At 42.0% G+C, this 21,925-nt stretch overlaps 2 protein-coding genes across 3 annotated transcripts; both read left to right on the plus strand.

Moving 5' to 3' along the window:
* The first annotated feature begins 1,465 nt into the window (after nt 1-1,465).
* NIPAL3 (NIPA like domain containing 3) lies at nt 1,466-8,073 on the plus strand. The gene is made up of 11 exons (XM_010213202.2): nt 1,466-1,874; nt 2,988-3,056; nt 3,154-3,325; nt 3,435-3,494; nt 4,165-4,310; nt 5,149-5,245; nt 5,543-5,678; nt 6,341-6,429; nt 6,892-6,955; nt 7,201-7,295; nt 7,652-8,073. Exons 1-11 carry the CDS (start codon nt 1,776-1,778, stop codon nt 7,849-7,851), a joined length of 1,227 nt encoding a protein of 408 aa, XP_010211504.1. The 5' UTR covers nt 1,466-1,775; the 3' UTR covers nt 7,852-8,073.
* Nucleotides 8,074-13,580: 5,507 nt separating this feature from the next.
* Nucleotides 13,581-21,160, plus strand: RCAN3 (regulator of calcineurin 3). Of its 2 annotated transcripts, XM_088531124.1 has the most exons (7): nt 13,581-13,617; nt 14,504-14,605; nt 15,340-15,403; nt 16,273-16,514; nt 19,319-19,492; nt 19,830-20,001; nt 20,416-21,160. In XM_088531124.1, the coding sequence occupies exons 4-7, from the start codon at nt 16,320-16,322 to the stop codon at nt 20,619-20,621; spliced, it is 747 nt and encodes a 248-aa protein (XP_088387250.1). In that variant the 5' UTR covers nt 13,581-13,617; nt 14,504-14,605; nt 15,340-15,403; nt 16,273-16,319; the 3' UTR covers nt 20,622-21,160. The 2 variants fall into 2 exon arrangements, with proteins under 2 accessions (XP_088387250.1, XP_088387251.1); XM_088531125.1 differs by lacking the exon at nt 15,340-15,403.
* The last annotated feature ends 765 nt before the right edge of the window (nt 21,161-21,925 follow it).

The following is a 21,925-nucleotide window of genomic DNA, read 5'->3' on the forward strand; positions in this document are numbered from 1 at the left end:
GGGCGGCGCGGGGCACGCCGGGAAGGGAGGCCGGGACCCAGATGCGGCGGCGCGGAGCCCGGTGAGACGGTCCGGGCCCAGGTGCGGGCCCAGGTGCCCGGCGCGGCCCGTGGCGGGGGCGGCCCTACCTGCCCCCCGACTCGAGGCGCTCCGGCCCGGGGCAGCGCACACCTGGTTGCCGCGACAACGGCCGAACCCGCTTTTCGCCAATCACTCGCCCGCTTACATCGCTCGCTTGGGCGCGCGCCCAATCGCGGGCGAGCTTTCAGAGCCCGCGCCGCTGCTTAAGGTGGCTTGGCGCAGGCTGGAGTGCGCAGGCGTCTTAAGGTGGCTCCACGGGAAGGAGCGGCGGTTTCTTCCCGCCTCGTCACGGCCTGCGCCTCCGCCCGGCCCGGCCCCGCCGGCAGCCAGTGGCAGCGCGGCCGCGGAGTGACGGGGCTGGCGGCGAATCGGCGGGGCCGGGCCGGAGGTGAAGGCGCCGGGGCCGCCGCGGCGGGAGCGGTGAGTGCGGCCCGGGGGGTGTCGCTCTGGGGCGGCCGCGGTGTCGCCTCCGTGAGGGGAGCGCGGGAGGGAGACCCTGGCGCGGGGCCCTCGGTTTTCTCCCTCACAACAGGGAGGGATATCCCCCTCTCTTCACCACAGGGCGGGTTTGTCCCCTCGCGCCCATGGCAGGGGCTTTGCCCTCCTCGCAGCTGGGCTGCCGTGGTCCCCCCATGCCGGGGGTGCGGGACACCCTTGGGTGCCTTGGTGGTGCGTCCTGCCGCCTCAAGGTGAGCCCGTGAGCAAAGTGTCCCGCTCCTGAGACTAAAGGTGGAGTTTTGGTAAAGCGGGAAGGACTCATCGGCTCTGAGCATGGCATCCTGGGGTGTCCAAAGCCCTCTCCGTGTGGTTGGTTTTATCTGCTGCCATCCCTTCCTCATGTGGCCGAGGTTCCTCGAGGTCCCTGGGGAATGGAACCATGGAGACGCGCAGGGATCATGGGCAGGTTCCCCAAGGAATGCGCCTCAAGCTCCGCTCCCAGCGGTTGCACTGAAATGACCCCATTTAGGTGAGCAGGAGCGCTGTCACCTGCAGCACGGCTGTAATGCTCTGTCCTGCGCAAACAACAGAGGTCAGCAGGCAGCCGGGAACAGAAGAGCAGCGTCTGGTGACTTCAGGTGCCTTTTGATTAGAGCTTCCCAGAGAGAAGGCCCGACCTTAAATACCAGCCCATTATAAGTCACCTTCAGGGCTTTTGCCTGGTGTGTCAGCTTAAGCAAGCCAAACACTGTGCGAGTTTTGATGTTTGAGACATTCTGATAAGTTGTTTAAACTTTTCTTTCACGGGTGATATGTGCAGATATTAGTTTGACAGCAGGGATTTTTCTGTGAAAGTGTAAGATTTGTGGCCTGTTTGTAGCAGGATTTCTTTGCAGGTTTTGTACCATGGAGTTCATTTAACCTAATTCTCCTTCTTAGTCTTTTTTAGTGTCATTTGGAGGAATATGACCTTGCTACCGCACTAGCCCACTGGAAGTTTTGGCTGATCCAGACCTCTGCCTGGGCACCTCTCTCATCGCAGCTTACTGCAGTGGCAAGGAAAGCAACAGATACCCCACAGAGAGGTTCCCTGTGCTCCGCTGACCTGATCCTCCTTTGCCGAAGGGAAACGGGATGGAAAGGAAGAAGTGGGACAAAGCTCCAGGTGAAGCGGTTCCACCAGAGTCTTGGTCTCATCTTTAAAGAGCAGCTCCCGTGTTGAAGAGGCTGAAAAGCAAACGCTCCAGCAAACCAAAATGGAAGGAGGCAATGGTCCAAGTCTGCAACTTCAGCAGCTTCCACTGGCAACTGCAGCAGTTTCTGTGCAGCCACACACAGACTCGTTTTCTTATAAGGTCAGATTTCTACCTCAGGGTACCCCTAAAAGGCCTTATCTGTTCAAGTAAGCTTAATGCAGTACGGTATTTGGCTTATTTTTGTGAAAAGTTCACTATCTTTGCATTTAGCCATGCCTGAATTACACACTGCGTATTACATGTATTACACACTATGTGTGTAAGCAGTGAATAAAAGAAAGAGGTTTTGTGTCTTGAAAAGCCAGGCAAAATGGAGAAAGACCTACCAGCAATTAACAAATCAGGTGGATGTCTGAGGGTGGTTAGATGCAACAGACCCTTCTTGGTGCAGGTGCCTCTTCAGCCTAATCTGCATGTCAGTAATTGAGATGTTTTGTATCTTCAAGTGGCTCTACCCTTGGTCAGGCATTGTTTTATCCTGTATGAGAAGAGCAATGATAATATTTTTACTCTTGGAGGAGGAATACAGATATGAACTCGATTATTCACAATCTGAGTACATTGTATCTTGGAGACCTGTGCTGAAATGAAAAGTGCAAATGACATCTAATGAGACTTAGACAGTTGTTGGAGGAACACATGTTAAATGGCTTGCCTTGGCCTCAGGCTCTTCTGTTTATTCACTCTTGTGTACATTCCTTTGTGGTTCAGCCTGCTTTACATATATTTTTCTTTCAAATTCTGTCTTTGGATAAAAAGGAATTAGTACTGAGATAGGAATGCTAATGGAGAGGAGGTTGGGAGCTTGCTAGGAGTTCCTACTTGTTGTCTTTCACTTTGTAATAAGCGGTTCGTATATGTTGTCATATTTTTTCTCTGAGAAACTGCAAAGAATGTAGAAACATGCATGCTAATTTAAGTCTTTCATAAGAACTATCAGTTAAGGGAGAGTTGTTTTTTTTCAATTGAGTTGAGTTTCACTTGAGTTTCACAGTTTTGGAACAGAGACATGTGGAACTTCCCTAATTGCCTAGACAGGGTGGAAGATAATGGGGGTTTTAGTGACAGCTGATCTAGGAATAGCTGATCTAGGAACAGTGACAGCTGATCTAGCTGTTTTAAAAGGTCTGTTCTCCTGGTTGAGTAAAACCCTGATCTCCTTCGGGGTCTGGTGGGTAAGTATATATCTGTATATTTACTTTGTTTTTACAGGAGAACTTGATTGGTGCATTACTGGCTATTTTTGGACATCTTGTTATCAGTATTGCACTCAACCTCCAGGTAAGTGTCGTGAAACAAAGACTGATCCTGCCTTGAGCATCCTGAGTTTAAAAAGCATCAAACACCCCAAAGCTTCTGTGCCTGTCTTCTGTTCTAGAAATACACCCACATCCGACTGGCAGGCTCCAAGGACCCCCGAGCCTACTTCAGAACCAAGACGTGGTGGTGTGGACTGTTTCTGCTTGTGCTGGGAGAACTGGGAGTGTTCTCCTCTTATGCCTTTGCTCCTCTTTCACTGATTGTGCCGCTCAGTGCAGTGTCCCTTGTAGGTAAGGTGGAGAGAGATGCCTGTTGTGCATTTCAGTGTGAAATGAGTGCTGATAACTGAGCGAATATATAACTTGCCCTGTTTTTCTTGCTTTTCTTCTATTTTTATAGCTAGTGCAATCATAGGAATTATATTTATTAAAGAAAAATGGAAGCCCAAGGATTTTCTAAGTAAGTTGCACAGTTGCTTTTGTTTTGTGTTTAGTTTTCCTCTCTGTTTACAAGCTGTCCTGCACACAGCTTGGCCTCTTGGGAATCATAATTGGAGGAATGGCAAGATCTTCCCTAGCTATAATATATAGACATATAAAGACATATATATATATGTATTTTCTACTGTTTGTTAAAAACATTTTTTTTGTTGTTTTCCTGGCTCGTGCCAAATCTGCAGAATCTTGCCTTGTTGTCTCGCTGTTTTCAGAAACATGTGGAGGTGTTTATTACCAGCATCTCAAAATCATGCTGGCTTTTATTATCAAGATCTAAAAATCATGGCTCTGCAGGCTGAAGCTCTACCCTTGGCCTTAACTCTGCAGTAGTCTAGGCACAACTGAATCAGCTGAACTTCATGGGTGTGCAAATGTCTGCAGAACTGGGGTGATTTGTTTACCAGGTGCTCCCTGCTATGAGCTCTTGCCCTCACCTCGCAGCACATGCATCACCTGAGGAGGGTTTGGTTCTAATCTTTTGAAAGTGGGGCACAAAGGGCAGAGGAGTGAGTCAGGCACAGGAATCTGCATGATGTTGTTAGTGGTCACTGTGCATGTGTGATATTAACTCCACAGGTCTGTACTAACACACTAACCTTGTCCTCTCTTTTTATTTCCTTTGGTTGCCGAAGGGCGCTATGTTTTGTCCTTTGTAGGCTGTGGTTTGGCAATTGTTGGAACTTATCTGCTGATAACATTTGGACCTAATAGTCATGAGAAGATGACAGGAGAGAATATCACTAGGCATTTAGTGAGCTGGCCATTTCTCTTGTATATGGTAAGATGGCCCATAAAACGTGGCACAGTTGTGTTCTGCTCTATGCCTGATGGGGGCCTGCATTTCAAGCATTCTTTTTCTTTATGATTACTAGCTCTATTTCTTATCATTATTAATGAACCTATGTGAACTTTTGCCCATATCTGTTCTGCAGTGCATGTGGACACTTGCATGCACAGTTTGGGACCTTTACATTCTTTGTACGAGTTACTTGTAGGATTTAAATACATTTAATTAAAAGCTTTTTAGAAGATCAGCTCTCTCTGAGCTGCCAGTCACATCCTGTGGCAGTATGTTAATGGCAGCAGAGAGCAGCTGCTCCAGAGGTACCTAAATACATGCTCACATCTGGTTTTATTCCAGAGTACCTTTATCAGGAGCCATTCAGTTCCGACTGACAATAATGCTAAGTTCTGGGGGTTTGGTGGTTGTGTGGGTTTTTTTGTTTGTTTGTCTCTGTAGGGAGTAGGCTTGGCAATTAAATACAATGCATGTTGCAAGGGCTGTGGGAAGAACTTCATTAGGGGAAGTAGGCTGAGATCTGTAACATGAATATTCCATCAGGATTATTTGATCTACTCCTTTACTCTGCACACAATCTCCAAATAACTCAGAATAGAAGCATGGGATATTTAATAACTCCAAGAAGTTATTTAGCATCTTAACTAATTGGAATCTGTGATCATGATAAATTAGATGTGTAATTTTGTGGGATCATTTTTTTTCTTTGATTTGTCCTAGTATTTGACTAGCTCAAAGTCCTATTTGCTGCCACCCCCTCACCTCACAGGCACCTCGCCCCTCACTTTCTAATATATTCATTTTTTCTTTTTTGTAGCTTGTGGAGATCATCATATTCTGCTTGCTACTGTATTTTTACAAGGAGAAAAATGCAAACTACATTGTAGTTATTCTTCTCCTGGTGGCTTTGCTGGGTAAGTTGATACAGACCTGAAAAATGTTCCAATATTGGATTATAAGTTAACTGCAATTAACCAAAGTGGCTCTATTAACCTAATTGATTTATTTTACGATATTAATTTAGAAATGTTACTACAATGTAGATAAATACTATTGCAAGGTATTGACTTTAGGATCTGTGCGTATGATCTTTGCCCTTAAATATTATTTCCCATAAGGATATATAACTTCCAAAGGGCAGAAAGTGCAAGTTCCCTTTTGGTGTTACATTCCCATCACTTGGTTGTTCAGCACTGCCTGTATATCTCCAGGTTCCATGACTGTTGTGACCGTGAAGGCTGTGGCAGGCATGCTTGTTGTCTCCATACAAGGAAACCTCCAGCTCGACTACCCTATATTTTATATCATGTTGGTGTGCATGATTGCTACAGCGATCTTTCAGGCGACGTAAGACACCTTCTCTCTCCTCTTGTCTGTAACTGTGTTGGTTTCAGTGGATCAGTGGACTCCCTGTTATTCATTTGGAGGATGCTGAGCCAATTTTAGTGAGAAGAGTTATCCAGTTCTCTGCCGGGACCTGTCCTCAAATCCTGGCCATAGGAGCTTGTGTTCTTCTCTACTGTTTCATGTAGTGATACTGCCAAGTAGTTTAGATCCCAAATTTCTACACAATTCAAATATTTGCTTTAAAATAAATAAATAAGGTATAAACAAAATGAGAGATCAAACATGCTATCTTTGCACTGGCCAAAACCAAAACGGTGTGAGTGTTACTGATGCTATTTCTTTTTCCTCTGTTGTTGTGATAATGTAAAATACTGGTAGCAACAGGGATAAGAAATTATTTAAAATGTTGGTGACGTTTTGATCCTGTGGTCAGCGGCAATAACCTGCTCCTTTAGCGAGCACAGCAATAACATTTCTCATTTTTTATCAATCCAAGTGATGGTGCTGCAGTTTAGTAAGAAAGGGAATAAGGTTTCTAAGTCTGTAGTATCATTCTTTTGAAGTGTGTCCCCAAAGGAGGAGTCTAAACCAGCCACGACAACTGTTAGACGCTTTGCGTGCTCCTCCCAAGTCGACCCACGTCACCTGTGATTGTATTGCAGGTTTTTGGCTCAAGCCTCCCAGCTGTATGACTCATCTCAGATTGCCAGCATCGGCTATATCCTGTCCACAACAGTAGCAATCACAGCAGGTAACAGTGCAAAAATGCATTCATAGTGTGGTGGTCCCCTTCAAAGGAAGGGAAAGGATGTGGGAGAAGAGTCCTCACTCTCAGCTTAGGTGAATACTCAGCAAGACTGACTTGTATTTTCTTGTTATCTGTCTTCTGCAGATGGCTTTTTATTTTGTCTTTTCCAAGATGTGAATTATCCTATTAGAATGTGTTAAAATGTTCTCTTAAGATCTGTCCTTTTGTTGACTATGTTTGAAACTGCCAGTAAACAGGACATGTTAAACACAAATCAGTTTCCCTTTTTCTATTTTAAGACCTTTTAAAAAAAAAAAAAAAAAAAAAAAGAAAAACAAAGGTGCCTAGCTATAAAAATAGAAATCTTGCATGACTTGTTACCTGGATTGATCAGGGCTGGAGATCTAGCAGTAAGTGCCTGTGAAAGCTGGGAAGAGAGGTTTCATGAATCATTTCTCTTTCAAGGCGCAACTTTCTACTTGGACTTTACTGGTGAAGATGTTCTCCATATATGTATGTTTGCACTTGGGTAAGTGTTTTTAATTTTTTTTTTTTTTTTTTTTAACTCTGAAGAATATTTCTTTATGTGGCTGAATGTGGAGGGGAGGGGGGAGAGAGAGAGAGGAGGAGAAAAAAAAAAAAAAAAAACCCTCTTTCCTGCACTTGCTGCCTTGAAGAGGAGAATGGTCTGAACGGGCACTTAGAAAAAGCAACATGCAATACTGGCCCTTTTCCCTTTTCATGCTCATGTCATCACTTTTTGTCTTCTCTCAGGTGCCTCATAGCCTTTCTAGGTGTCTTCCTGATCACAAGAAACAGGAAGAAATCTGTACCCTTTGAACCTTACATATCAATGGATGCGATGCCAGGTAACAGTAAAAAATACAGTGCTTTATCACCGTGTATTTTTAAATAGTTGGATTTCAGAGGGGGGAAAAAATCATTTATTTGGGGAAATACAGCTATACTATCTGTCTGGTGAGCTTTGTAAAAGACATGCTGTATTTGATACATAACTGACTGCCATCCCTCATCCACTAGAAGGTTACTTCTCTATTAGTTGCTTCACTGCTAAGCAGAAAAACATGTTTTTCATTTAACATTCAAGGAACTGATGAGCCACATATCACTAACCCTGAGATTATATAACTTGCGGATTTAAGAGAGCACAGGAAGTGTGCTCTTTTGTTCATAAGCATTTGATCTCTGTCTTCACTCTTTTCAGGCATGCAGAATATGCACGATAAAGGAATTGCAGTTCAGCCTGACCTTAAGGCTTCTTTCTCCTATGGTGCCCTAGAGAACAATGACAACATGCCAGAAATTTACACTCCAGCCACACTGCCGATAGTGCAGGAGCAACACGGCTCTAAAGGAGTTTCTGTTCCACCCTACCGAGTGCTGGAACACAGCAAGAAGGAGTGAGTGACCTTTAAGGAACTGATTTGAATCTTCAGAAGTATGACCTTTATTTACCTCTTTCAGTTTAAAATGTAAGTTAAGTGTAAAGCCAACCTTGATATAACTTAAAGCTTGTCTCAGCTTTCAAGGATAATTATTTTAATAACTCTCCATGGTTGTGAAGTTGAAAGCATTTGTTGTAGCAAGGAGTATATCGCAGTTCTCCTTTGAAGGCCACTCTCTGGGAGTGTGAAATGGGGAGTGCAGCACTGTGGCTGTATGAAACCACTGAGATAGCAGGTGTTGGGGAATGCAGAGACCTGGGAAGAGAAGCGACTGCTGTTTATAGCCTTTCTGAGAATATGTTTATCTCCAAGCTGCCCACAGTGAGAGAAAGGCAGGATTTAATCATTCATATATAGACTGGGAAGGATTTCTGGAAATATTATAAATCCTCATGTCTTTGACACAACCACGAAACTATCTTAACATGGCAATAAAATGGCACTGTTTTCAAGCAAGAATACTGGGGCTTACTGTGTCTTCAGAGTGGCATAATCGGATTTAGCAAGCTACTTTTTCCTTCAAAGCATAAATCTTTGGCATTTCCTCTATAACTATTCCCTGACTAGGGTTGAACATACGCACTGAGTATGTGACTTGTTTTTATAGCACCCCTGGATTATATGGCAGCATGGGACAAAGACTTTCTTTGCCAGTTTTCTGGTTTCATAGCAGGAGCTTTGAATTGGATCAAATGGTACCAAAGGAACACCGTAAAGTAAAAGAGCAAGACGAGAATAGCAGTGTGACCAATGTAGCTGCTGAAAGTTTCTGTAGCTCTTGAGGGCCAAATTTTCCATCACTTTATTTTCTCTCTGGGCCAGGCAGAATTTCTAGCTTGCATCTTGTAGGTATGGGTTCCCTAGTTTGTGGTGGTGGGGTTTGTTTGTTTGTTTTCTCAAAAGCAAAGAAGGTGCTGGCCTAATGTGGTGAGAGACCTAAGAAGAAAGAACAAGCTTATACAGTGCAGCACTTGGTGAGAACTGTAACAATAATGAAGCTTTGTGTACTCATTATATTTATCTTTCCAGTTTCTAGGAGATGGGCAGGAGCTGATAGGAAGGGAGAATAGTTGCAAGGGAAAACTTGTCCCATGAAGGGGACAAAGTACAATGGTGACTGGTGTGTGCAAGCTACACCTGCTTTCTAGGCAGTTGCACTTTGATCCCATCATCTTCTCTAAAGACAGTTGTTACGCGGGGAAGTTCTAACTGGTGTGTCCTGGCCTGCATGTGTGGGGGTGTCTGCATGCATTTAGAAAACCCTATTGCAAATGAGTATCACTTGCTCTATGCATTTTAAGTGGTCACTGATATCACAGGTTCTGCCCCCTGTACCAAAAATTCCCAAGAACTCCACTGGCTTTGAATATCGCTGTTCCAGATTCCTGCTATTGTATGTTCCTTTGCCATCTGTTTGCCTTGCCAGCTATGAATACTCATTTAATCTGGAAATACCTGAGCCCGCTTTGGCTTTCTGTGTGGCTGAGGAGATGCCTAGCCCCGCTCCACAACGCGCGTGTGCACGTGTACCTCTCTGCAAAGTTTTTCACCAGCTTGGCATGTCTGACGACTCAGATCTTATCAGTGGCATCCTGTACACTATGGCTTATGAAACCTCAAGAAATAGCTGTTTTCCTGTTGCCCACAATACTTTCTGTGCTCAAGTAAGATAACAATATTAATGGGCTAATTTTGCCAGTACATCAATCTCCTTGAACTTGGAATGACACTGATTTACTGCTTTTGGCTCTGTATTCTCAGTAATCGGTTTATTTTTGGTGAATTTATGTGCGGCTTTTGTTCATTAACAATACAAAACAAAGTAGTATGGGGTAGGCTGAATGAGAAGGGTACAAAAGTGCTGGCTTTTCTTATCTCTTCCCTTTTAATCAATGAGGCAGCAGCTGTTTTGACCTAGTAGCACTGAAACCACAGATATATACAGACTCTTTTAAAACGAGCTGTGCTATGCCATGCATGTCTACAAACTTTGCTTTCAGCAATGTTCTCTTTAATTACTAGAGGTTGCCACGGTATAAAATAGTTGATCTAAAGGATCTGAATGTCGTGCCATGGAGTTTCACTCGATGTACTTCTATAGTCCTGCTTTATTTACCCAGTCACACTTACGGGTTCGAATATTTCCTCTTGTTACTGACAATTACCTCTATGTTCAGCAAGACTTGCCTTGGCAACCTTCTGTCAAAGGGTTCCCCGGGAGATGATGTCTGTTTCTACAACACACAAATCACAAAATTTTGGATTGCTCAAGTGTGCTGGGGCAGATACAGCTTGGGGTCTTTCTTAGCCTATAGGCCTAACTTCAACGCACTGATGTTGCAAGGGTTGCTTCTTTGCCATCTTTGTTAGCCACGTGAGGCATTGGTAGTAGACTGCAAGATATGTTTGATACTTGAATTTTAAAATGCATTTCTGCATTTTCCTTTTGTTCTTTTTTTTTTTTTTTTTTTTTTCCTCCAGACTTTCTCACTCCTTGCATCCCTTCTGGTGTAGCTCTTGGAAAACCAGGAAACTATTTGTACCCTCAAATCTGTACTTCTTAGGCAATATTCTTAGGGCAATATTCTTATTCTCTGCCTGCAGCAAACGCAGCTAAACTGAGCATAAAAAGGTAAAGGTGAAGAGCTTCATGCTGCATCCCAGTCTCTCTTGCAGGTTGAAAAATAATTTGCTGGGGTAAAGCACATTTTAACGTGTATGTCAAAGCTGTAGTTTACCTAGGGATGATCTCCAGGGAGGCAGGGCACTGTAAACAGTAAAGGATGCTTAGATTTCCAAACATGCTGCCTTTTTCAGAACCCAGAGCTGAAAATACACACAGAAATGCATTGACTGCTGCCTCCTTTACTAAAATGGGGGAGAAAAAAACCTCTTTAATTCTTGTTTCTTTATCAAATGTGAACTGACATCTCTTGCCTCTACACTGTGTGGCTTTTCAATGCACCAGAGCACTTAATATATTCTCAATGTATATTTATATGTAACTTTTGCTGTAGAATACAGCTCGAATGTTGGCTGAATGTACAAAATGATCTGCCTATAATCTTATGTTGTTCACATTAAGATGTGTAAATAAATTAAGCTTTAAGGTATTGGACTACAAGGATAACCTTAACTTTTCATAAGCAATGTTGCATGTGTATTTAAATATATTTGTGTTTTAGACTTTTGGAAGTGAAACTTAATAAAAAAAACTCTGCTAAAACCTATATAACTCTGGCATGCTCGATATTCTTAGGGTAGGTATAGCTGACCATAAATACCTTGAGGAATTAAGATGGAGTTTATTACCAGCATAGGTACTACGTGCATTCAAAGAGTAAAACCTTCTTGAACAAGATACTTGTAAAGAAAATGTGGATTGCCAGAACTGATGGCTGGGACTGTCTTACTAATGCTCACGCTTTTACTGTCAATTTTAAAATATTTGGTGTCAGCTTTGGGATGCATGCTATCTACTTCAGAATTGTGATTTATAGAGCTTGAAAAAAATAGCACTCATACTTTGAGGAATGCTTGAAAACATGGCCCAGGTATAGCCTAGAGGAGAGCTAAAGACAAAACGAACCAAATTGCTTTTACTCCCTCAAAAAAAAAAAAAAAAAAAAAAAGCCAGGCTATGATTGGTGGCCTATCTCATTTTTGCCAGCTTGGTACTGCACTTACCAAGAGCATGATTTTCTGAGCCAGAAAAGATGTCTCAAAACAATGCTCCGTGGTGGGTGATGGCATCCAGCAGAGCGTGGGTATCATCGTGTCCCTGGCTGCAGGGCTAGGCAGCTTGCGGGCGTCTCCCAGCAGTGCCATTAAGAGATGCAGACGGCTGTAAATTTCGGGTACTGGCAGCTCGTTTAATTAAATGCTAGCCAACCTAATTAACACTCACCATATGGGCTTCAGTCCCGGGGGATAAGCAGAAGAGAAATCTCAGGATACATTTAATTAAATGTATCTCTTGGGCTCCCAAAAGACAGGTGGAAGAGGGAAAAGAGCAGCTTCACCCACCTTGGTATCAAGCAGCTCTTCATGTAAGTCACTGGATGTGATGTTAGAACCCAAGCTAGGGCTTTTCTGGATGCTCAGAGCAGCAGCACTAAGTCCTACAGTTTCCAGTGAACATGGTAATACTTTGGCAACCTGTATTATTTAAGGTTTAGCACGTTATAGCAGAGATGACTACATTTGGGAAGTGCTAATACGGAGGTGGCAGTCAACCCAGACATTAGGATCATTACAAAAAGCAGCGTTATAGGGAAGTGCTATGACAAAACAGATAGTATTTTAAATGTTCCTGAAAAATCTGCTGAAATGGCTGGAGGTGATAGGGCTTATATTAAAGCTGAATATATTTCTGGCCAGTGATGAAGAACTTGGTATTACTGAATTAGTAAACCACACGGCTAAAGTAATTAAGACTAACCAATTACTGCCTAAATATGTGCTACATCTAAACTACAGCACCCCTTACCTTTCTAGAAAAATATCTGCAATTTGCTGTTTCTGTTTTTTTTTTAAGGTCTGCACTATAAACAAATAAATGACAGGATGGGTAAAGGAAATGAGCTTTTTTTCCATATCTAGGCTCTAGCAGAAAGCATTTAAACCACAGAAATTCCTCTACTGAGGTCAAAATCTTAGCTGTCCTCTTACAAGTGAGGACAAAGCTATTGAGCAACATCTTTTTATCGATGCTGTTCAGCAGATAATTTTTTTATTTATGGAAAACGGAATACAGACAAGTACAATGCTGGTTTGTGCTTATTTTAAATGTAAATGTACACAAGTACTCAGCTGTCGCACAGCTCGGAGCACCACTGTTCAAGCAAATCATCTCGTTGGATTAAGCCGTGATTTAGTGTCGGAGATGAGAGGCGCAAATTGTCACAGCTCCCATCTGGTAACTGCCCGAGTGTGTCCTCTAGCTAAGGCCAATTGCAAAGTAAAGACATTAACTTGGTCACCACCTAGGAACGCACGGGGGGCCTTTCGCAGCAGGAATTGCTGGGCTTGGCACGGAGCACCCACTCCCTGTGCTCTGGCTCCAGGCTTCAAGGTCATCCTCATGTCCTGCTGGGGCCCTTCTCCTCGCTGTCCCCTGCTTTGTGGCCTCAACGCCATCCTTGTGTTCCAAGCTGTTCCTAACACTGCAAGCCCTCGGCTGCCCATATTGGATTTTCCTAGAGCGATTTACAGCGTTTGGATCAATTCCCATCCCCGCAAGCTTGCCCCGAGGGAAGCCTAGAAGGCAGCGGAGGCCAGGAGGGCCCGCCGGTGACCGCAAAAGATGCCGTGGGCTCCCCAAGGCCCCCGCGGGAGCCACCCCGCAGCCGCTCGCTGAGGCAGGACGGGGCTGGCTACGTGCGCGGGCTCCGGGGCAGCCCCCCGGCCACGAGGATACGCAGGGCCCCCCGCGCAGCCCCTTCAGGCCCCGCAAATGGCCGTTACCCCCCAACGGCCGTTACCCCAAACGGCCGTTACCCCGAGTGGCGGGAGGGGGGCGGCGCATGCGCAGGAGCGCCCCCCGCATCCGGGTCACCGACCCCCCTCCCCGCGCGCGGCTCCCTGAGGCGATGCGGCGGCGAGGGGGCCGCGCACGCAGGCGCGTTGGGTTCCGCCGCTGCCCGCGCCGCTGCCGCCGCCCCGGGATCTCCGCCGAGGACACGGTGAGCGCCCCCGCCGCCCCGGGATCCCCGCCGAGGACACGGTGAGCGCCCCCGCCGCCCCGGGATCCCCGTCGAGCACACGGTGAGCGCCCCCGCCGCCCCTCGCCTCCCGCCCGGCTGTTGCTCCCTCTCCCCTCTGTCGACAGCTCCGTTCTGCGCGGCGGCAGCGCCGGGGCCTGGCCGTGCCCGCGGGCTGGGACGTGCGCGGGGCTCACGGCACTTATCTCTTAATTCAGCTCCTCCTTGGGGCATATCCAGATAGGGAGGCTTTTATTGTTATTATTGGTTTTAACTAAAAAAACCTACAATCGCGATAGTCTCAGGAGGATGCGGTTCAGCATCTGCTCCCATCCCTCTCGGAGCTCCTTGGAGCAGCTTTGGCTGCTGATTTAAAATTAAAAATCGAAACAAAACAAAACAAAAAAGTGCTTTTTTTTAAAGACAATATCCAAACGTGGATTTTTGAGGGAAGGCAGTCAGCTTTATTGCTCTGTGAATTGATAATATAAATGAACTGCTTGAGGCAGGGGGGTTGTTCATTCCTTCATGACGGTTGCACATTCGTCTTGGCTTCATTCGTATTTCGGGGGAGCTGTTTCCTATTTTTTGCAATGCTTCCTAACCATGGTGATTAGACACCGGTTTCAGGAGAGTCCATGAAGGCACATACCAAAAAAAAAAAAAAAGAAGAAAAAACTAGCATTCAGTTGTAGGTGTACGAGTAAAGAAGTAGAACCGTGGTGCATTCTTATCTCACACACGCAAAGTAACGCTTATAGTTTGGTGCCCTGTACAGAAGCCTTTTGGATTTAGCTTTTTATGGCTGCAAGAAATGCTGTGCTGTACATTGTACAAACTGTTGATCTTATTGGCAAAATGTTCCTTAACTTTGAATAAGATTGGTTGTGTTAATCCCTCTCTCCACAGACTGCTTGCAGGAGTTCAAGAGAATCACTGCGTTTTCTTCTGCGACTTAATAGCATCAAGGTTCCTACTCTTGTTCTCTAAAGGAGCAAGATGATTTCTCCGGTAAATCAATTTTTGTTACTCATTGAGGAAAAAATTGTCGTCTGCTTCATGGCATTGGGGATGCTTAAGCTGCCCCAGCTCTCCAATACTATGATCACACATCGTTTGAGACTTGCTTGCATTTGGCAGAGCAGAAATCATCTTACAGTAAAGCATTTTGTTGCTGTAATTAAAGGTTGCAACGTGATGAATTCATATATAATGAAAAGTGAAATCAGTGATGCTTTTGTAATGTGTAAAGCTGGATATGGTATGCCTAAAAAAGGCTGTATGCCTTTCATCAAGATTCTTAAAACTTCCCTCCAAAACTAAATAAGTGACAATCCTCCATTTTTGTAATTTTACCTGAAAGCATCTCCTCTATGCAATAATGCATGCTTATGCAGCATTCGATGTGTTTCATAATACAGCAAATTGCTGCTCAGCAAAAAACACCATTTTCCTCATCTCAAGGATATTTATGCAATAAAAGGTTCACTTGGATGGTTTCTGTGATGCACAAAAGACAGCCCTGAGATGCAGGGTCACCAGGACTCTAATCTCAGCTTTGCTGCTGAACAATTTAATTTGTTTTAATTTGTATATTTTGAAGATGATAATACAAAGATAATGATAGTTGTTGGTTGCCTATTTTGCGCAGAACTGTGGGTGAAATGTGTTCAGCATATGTAACTGCAGGCACCCCAAGTTTCATTTCCTTAAGATTAAGCACTAACTGGACAATTTTGCTTAAGTTCATAGGACCAGTTTATGCATGCTGGAAGTCACTGTGACCTTGCATCTCCATCTGCTTCATAGGTTAGTTGAATCATTGACGTTATTTTTCTGTGTGTTTTCTTTCTTTTATTTCCTTTTTTTCTGTGTTGATGAAATGTATTTTCTATGAAATTTACTTTTTGATTTTGCTGTGCTGGGAAAGTTTAGCTATTCATAGTTTTCTAATGGCTTGAAAAAAGGTGTAATGTTGAACTGGTGCAGTTACACACAAATCCACATTAATTCAGTCAGCTTTTATGTGACCACACTGGGGATGCATTGATTTAACTGAACTAATTTAGCACCACCCTTCATGTGTGCGTGGCCAAGTTCGTACTCAGTATTGGCCTTTCTGTTAAGTGACTAACTTGAGTTTTAGCTGAAAAAGTGTAGGTTACTCCCACTAATCAGTCTGGGAATACTTTACACACATTTATCATATATGTGTATATATATATTTATATAAATATATTTATTTTATATATATATATATATATATATATATATATGTATATCTCCTGTTTTCACAAGTTATTTCTCCTAGAATAAAGTGTTGAGGGTGTTTTATGAAAGACAAGTATCCTAATTAACATCAGCAGGCATGGATGGATTGGGGATTTTTAAGCCCTTTGGTTTCATTTGATGACATTTCTCAGCGACTGCTTCAAGGAATAAACTTACTATAATCCCAATTACTGAAATAGGATAAAATGCTTGTGTTTTGTGGATGGGAAGGCAAATTTCATGCTGGTTTCTGTTCTTTGTAAAGTTATTCATGTTAAAGAACAGTCATGGAAGATACAGTTTCTTGGCAAATTATGACACTTGTTTTTTTGTGGGTTTTTTTTGTTGTTTTTTCCCTCTTTTTTCGTTTGTGGTTTTTGTTTGTTTTTTTTTTTTTTGAATGTCAGACTCCTATTAGAAACTCTGGAGCATAAACAGTTGTTTTGGGTAGACGATGCTCAGAGAGACTATGAAGTCCTGGAGCGACAGCCAGTCAGACCTCTATAGCAGTGACCAAGAAGAAGAAGAACAGATGATTTTTGGCGAAAATGAAGAAGATTTGGAAGAGATGATGGATTTAAGTGACTTGCCTACCTCACTTTTTGCTTGCAGTGTCCATGAAGCTGTGTTTGAGGTACAGGAAGAAAAGGTAAGGTGGCGTAAGGCATATTTGGAGTATAGTATTGTAAGTATAGATACCCAAAGAACATTTTTGTCTGGATTTTAAGTGCATTACTGCATATTTTGATTGAAAAATCCTGATATATTTACCAGTAAGCTCAGATCAGAATGAGTACAGTTACCAAAGAGCAGGTAATACTACACTTTTCTGGCATTTCAGATTGTTAACAAATATACAATGCTTCTCCCGTGAAAATATCCTGTTTATTTTTTCTGTTTATCCAAGGTACTAAATGCAAGGGCAGATTTAAATAAAATCCAAAGACAAATTTAAATATATTATTTCAAAACAAGGTTTCTTTTAAAAGAGCATTATATATTTTCAGGCTACATTTTCTGGTTGGAAATAATAAAGCATCTTGAATGTGGCTTAAGACTTTACTGCTAAGATAAGGCAGCTGAAGAGGTAATCCAGCTTGTGGTGTTCTGTGATCTGACTGCTTCAACATAAAATTCGCTCCTTACATCTTTTCCGTTCTTGTCTGTTTCTTTTCTGCTGTCTGTCATTCTGAAGACGCATCTGCCAAAAAGCAATTTTTTGTGTTCATGTCTGAAGTACTCCCTTTTTTTGTTATTTTTATATTTTGTGTGAGTTAACTTCACAGCTGCTGAGAAGGCAAGGGGTGGATAGTTCTGACAATGGTTGTTAGAAAATACAGGAACAACTGCAAGTCTGTAAGCAAAATAGACTGGAAATGAATCCTAAATCAGAAGAGTTTTTAAAGCAGCTTATGGATCTCCATTTGCCTAGGGGAGACAGGATTACATAATAAGAGCTGTTGCTCTTGCAGTTTGTTGTAATCATATTCTTGTGGCTGCAGGAGAGAAAAAAAAGTGCCAGAAGAGGTTGCTAAGTGTTTTTAGTGTCTGATTTTCAGGTGCAGCACTTACTTAAATTTTTCTTTTCCAATAAGCCAAGAGAGAATAGCATAGCAATTCATTAACCATTATTTATATTCCTGCTGCTGAATGATTCCCTTGAAAGAGCCCAAGTTATTGCTAGGCAGTCTAGGTTGATGGAAAAGTTAATTTCTGGCCTTGTATATTAGCGATGGGTTTTCACGGAAAGCAAAACAGAGCATAAAATGTGTAACTTGTATGTTTTCTAATTAAAGAAAAAAAGACATCTTGAAGATATATTTTTACATTACTGGTGACTGTTTTAAATTATTATTGTTTCTACTGGTTCAACTTCCAGCTCAAATGCCTTTTGCAAGTGCTGAGCAATCTGAGTGATTGCTGCACTTGGAAGAAGGTAGTAAAGCATCTGTTAATCAATAAGAGTTTAAGTAATACATTCAATTACTTTAACTGACACTACTGAAACAGCAGTGACCCATAATCCATTAATTTCGCCATATAGGAGGTATGTGAGGGAGTGGTTGCCTTGCTCAGTAATCTTGCACGTGTCTACGTGATTTGTCATTTTTAATCCCCTTGGCTTTTTCTACGGTGCTATATGGGCACTTGAGCTTTATCAAGGGAGGCTGCTGCCTCTTCCTCCAGTGCCACGTAATTGCCAATCCCATGGGACCATTTTTCAGATACCTCTGAGAATGGAGTTCGTGCATCAAATTGCAGAGGATTTTTGTTTAAACCTGGAATATACTGTCTTGGGTTTTTTTTTTTTTTCTTTTCAAATATAAATTTCTGAAGTGGACTGATGGTGCTGTCAGCAAGCTTATCTAAGCTCATAAATTTTGGTAGCCAAGACATTGATTTCTAATAGGTCAGAATTGTATATTATATCTCTAAATGAAAACTTACTATGCAGGCTTATTCCCAATGCTCAGAGAAGCAGAGCTGCTTTGTTTTATTATTTCACTTTTATCTGTGTTATGAAATTCTGCTTTGTCAACCTCTGGACATATAATTCAATGGCTTGATTTACTTCTGCATTCAGCCCTTATGTTAAGGGCTGAATGCAGAGCAAACACGGTTACCAAATCAAATGGAGAACATGGTGCCTGTGCACATGCAGAAAGCAATTTGGACATTTATGGTTTGTTTTGGGTGATAGTTGTGCTACCTGGAGATAGTCAAGCTAATGCTGGCAAAGCTAGCAGCCCTTGCAAGCAGGCTACGTCAAAATCAATCTTTGTCTTTCCTGATTTTTTTTCAGTAGTTGCAATTGTAAATAAGCAATTGCCTGGTGTGATGTATGGTTGCAAATAGTTCATGCTTATTATTCTTATTTGTGGAAGTTCAAGCACTTCATATAAGCAAGTTGTGCTGAATGCCTGTGTGAGAAGAAAAGGCTAAAAAAAAGACATAACTAATTTCAAATCTAGATGTTTGTTGTGGAGAACCTGTCCTTGGATTCTATTTCTGCCCTGCTGCTTGCTTTCTTTTTTTTTTTTTTGACAGTTTTGTAGCTATATTTACTTTTACCCTATTGCTTGTTAAAGCAACTTAAACAAAAGTGGGAAGTGACTGCATTAAGCATACAGTTGATGTGTTTTCATATATGTATGTATGTGTATATATATATATATATACAGCTATACTTTTGGATAACTGTCACTAGGTGGCATCATATGCATGAAGAGTTATTTACTACACAGCATTTAGATTGAATTAGTATTTATTCTATTAAACTGAACACAAATTTCTAAGTTGGTGTAACTGAGTGAAGCATAGAGTGTGCAAGTTTAGAAGGCAAGTAAGAACACGAGTGATAAGATTTGGATGAGAAAAATGAAAGGAAAATGTGTTTTCATTGAGTGAAAATGTTCATTTTGTGTTTGGAGAATCTCTGTACTTCATCTTTAGGAAAGATTTGAAGCACTTTTCACAATCTATGATAATCAAGTTACATTCCAGTTGTTTAAAAGCTTTAGAAGAGTAAGGATAAACTTCAACAATCCAGAGGCAGCAGCAAGAGCACGGATAGAACTGCATGAGACTGACTTCAATGGGAAAAAGCTGAAGCTGTATTTTGCACAGGTAATACAGAACATTAAGGTGTTCTACGCGTGTCCCTGTTTCTTCTCTGTTCCACATTTACCCATGAGCTTTATTTCTGAAAAAGTTCTGGAGCTAACCATTGACATCTAATTCTTCTACCCTGATATAAATTCTCAACGAGAGAAAGTAATACATGTTTTAGGGACTGTTTTACTGTTAGGCTTATGCTTGTAGAGTTGCATTTTGTAGAGAACAGTCACTGTGTAGGCTGAATTAAACAATACAAATACAAAGAATGGTTCTGCATTACCAGTAGACTAGATTAGAGAATTAATATTGATGATTTTATTCTGTATATGCTGGCTTTTGTCTTCAGGCACAGGTTTCCACTGAAATAGGTGACAAGTCCTACCTTCTTCCTCCACAACCTGTCAAGCAGTTCCTGATATCCCCACCTGCATCTCCACCAGTTGGGTGGAAGCAGAGTGAAGATGCGACTCCTCTGATAAACTATGACTTGCTTTGTGCTGTCTCCAAGTTGGGTCCAGGTAGGAATGTTTACCTGCTTTTGTAGTGTTACTTATCTTCAAAAATAGCTGTGTTCAGTGTGTCGCAGATGGATGATTCTAGTACTTAAGGATGTTAGAACGTCCTTTACATGTTTGTCAGGCTTCTTAGTAGCACTTCCTGGGAAATGTGGTGTTCACTTTCCATTAAATACCACTTAAAAGACTGTTTGTGTTCTTAGTACAGTGTAAGAGATACAGGGGCTGTTCTAAAACATGTAGTAAGCTCGATGAAGTATGGAAGTTGAACAAATAAAATGTGAAAAGGAAAAAAATAATTACTTGGTTGCATTGCTTAAGGAGACTTGAAGATAAAGGGGCTTGATACTATTCCATGAGGAAGTTCTTGATGTGATTTTTTTTTTAATTTGTTTTGTTTTGTTTGCTGCTCTTCAGGGGAGAAATATGAACTTCATGCAGGAACAGAATCGACCCCTAGTGTAGTTGTCCACGTCTGTGAAAGTGAGACGGAGGAGGAAGAGGAAATAAAAAACCCCAAACAGAAGATCATGCAGACAAGGCGTCCAGAACCACCTGCAATACTGAATGAATCCAAAGCTTTTGATTGTACACTGGAGGTAGGGGGTACTATGCACTGTTAAATCATGTGATGCTCAAGGTAGTGTCCGTAATCAGACATGTAATGAGTAACTGATGTTTGTACTACTGCTATATGTTTAATATAGCAGCAACAAGTTTTACTTGTAGTTGTGTCTCATGTTCAAGATTTTGGATGCCAATGTTCTAAAAAGCACTTTAGTTTTAAGGACTGGGTTCCCAATGTAGCAAATTCGCCTGACTTGAATAGTGAAAAATAAGAAGTGCTTTTCTTTTTCTTTTTTTTTTTTTTTAAGCTGTTACCATACCCTTTATACTGTATAGTGTCATGTACTGAGTGTTGAAATAATAACTTTGTGTTACTACTGGATTCAAGAAAGTTCAGTGTGTAGCTGTTACAGCTGATTTGTACTGGCACTACAGCTTCCAGTTAATATAATGATTAAATGTAATGTACTCTTTATGTTAAAATTCCTTCCCAGCTAGTGATCTCCTGAGGTGACTGATTTGCAAATTGATCATTCATGAAACTGCTCTGTTTGCTTCTCTCAGAATTGCCAAGCATTTGTTCTTAATTGGACATGAGGCCCAGCGGGGACAAATACATGTGTGGAACTAAATAAAAGTATTTTTTTCTTATTGACTGGAGAATAGAACAGCAGGACAAACCCCAGACCACTGAGCAGGCAGAGTCCAAGTCTGTCTCCAAACCTGCTGCTGTCTGTGACAGTGCACTGATAGCTGCAATAGTTTGCACTGGCAGCTAATTAAAAGTGAATTACAGCATATGCAGAGTGAAAGGTGGGTTCAGCTGTTACCTGCATTGTCCCTGATCTTCTCTAAAAAGATGGTAACGTTTGTTCCTCTCCAGTCCTGGGAATGGCCTACGTTTATAAATAAATCCAGTGACTGTTTTGTTATGACTAAATGATGTTAGGAAATAAAAAGTCCAAGGTTGCTTTTGAACCTGTGCACTTGTGCTTCTACAGTCTTTTTTTTTTCCTCTTTTTTTTTTTTTTTTTTTTTTTTTTTAATTTGCCTGGCTTAGCCAGCTTTTTATGCATTTTTGGCACTTGTTTCCTATTTTTCATTAAGACTTTTTGTGTGTGTGTGCCATCCTGTATGTCTAATAGAGCATCTGCTAGTTCTGAGACCAAGATACATCTTTTTAAACATAGATCTGTAATATTGTAAATTTTTGTGTTAAGTCTTTTACTGGAAGGAAAATATGCCTCAGTACAGTGGCACGTGCTTCTATGCCATTTTATAGCCAACCTTTTTTAGTCTACACAGATTCTTCTTTTTCTATTAAAAAACTAATTATTTGGGAACAAACAAGCCTGCTTAT

The sequence above is a fragment of the Tinamus guttatus genome, unplaced genomic scaffold (genome assembly GCF_059628265.1).
Source record: "Tinamus guttatus ecotype Peru unplaced genomic scaffold, ASM5962826v1 Tinamus_guttatus_pri_ptg000397l, whole genome shotgun sequence".
In the NCBI taxonomy this organism is placed as follows: Eukaryota; Metazoa; Chordata; class Aves; order Tinamiformes; family Tinamidae; genus Tinamus; species Tinamus guttatus.

Coding starts and splice junctions, on each gene's coding strand:
- RCAN3 (XM_088531124.1), top strand. CDS start 16,320: ATGCTCAGAGAGACTATGAAGTCCTGGAGCGACAGCCAGTCAGACCTC. Junction 19,493..19,829: donor TGAAGCTGTATTTTGCACAG/GTAATACAGAAC, acceptor TTTTGTCTTCAG/GCACAGGTTTCCACTGAAAT. Junction 20,002..20,415: donor TGTCTCCAAGTTGGGTCCAG/GTAGGAATGTTT, acceptor GCTGCTCTTCAG/GGGAGAAATATGAACTTCAT.
- NIPAL3 (XM_010213202.2), top strand. CDS start 1,776: ATGGAAGGAGGCAATGGTCCAAGTCTGCAACTTCAGCAGCTTCCACTG. Junction 5,246..5,542: donor TCTCCTGGTGGCTTTGCTGG/GTAAGTTGATAC, acceptor GTATATCTCCAG/GTTCCATGACTGTTGTGACC. Junction 6,956..7,200: donor ATATGTATGTTTGCACTTGG/GTAAGTGTTTTT, acceptor GTCTTCTCTCAG/GTGCCTCATAGCCTTTCTAG.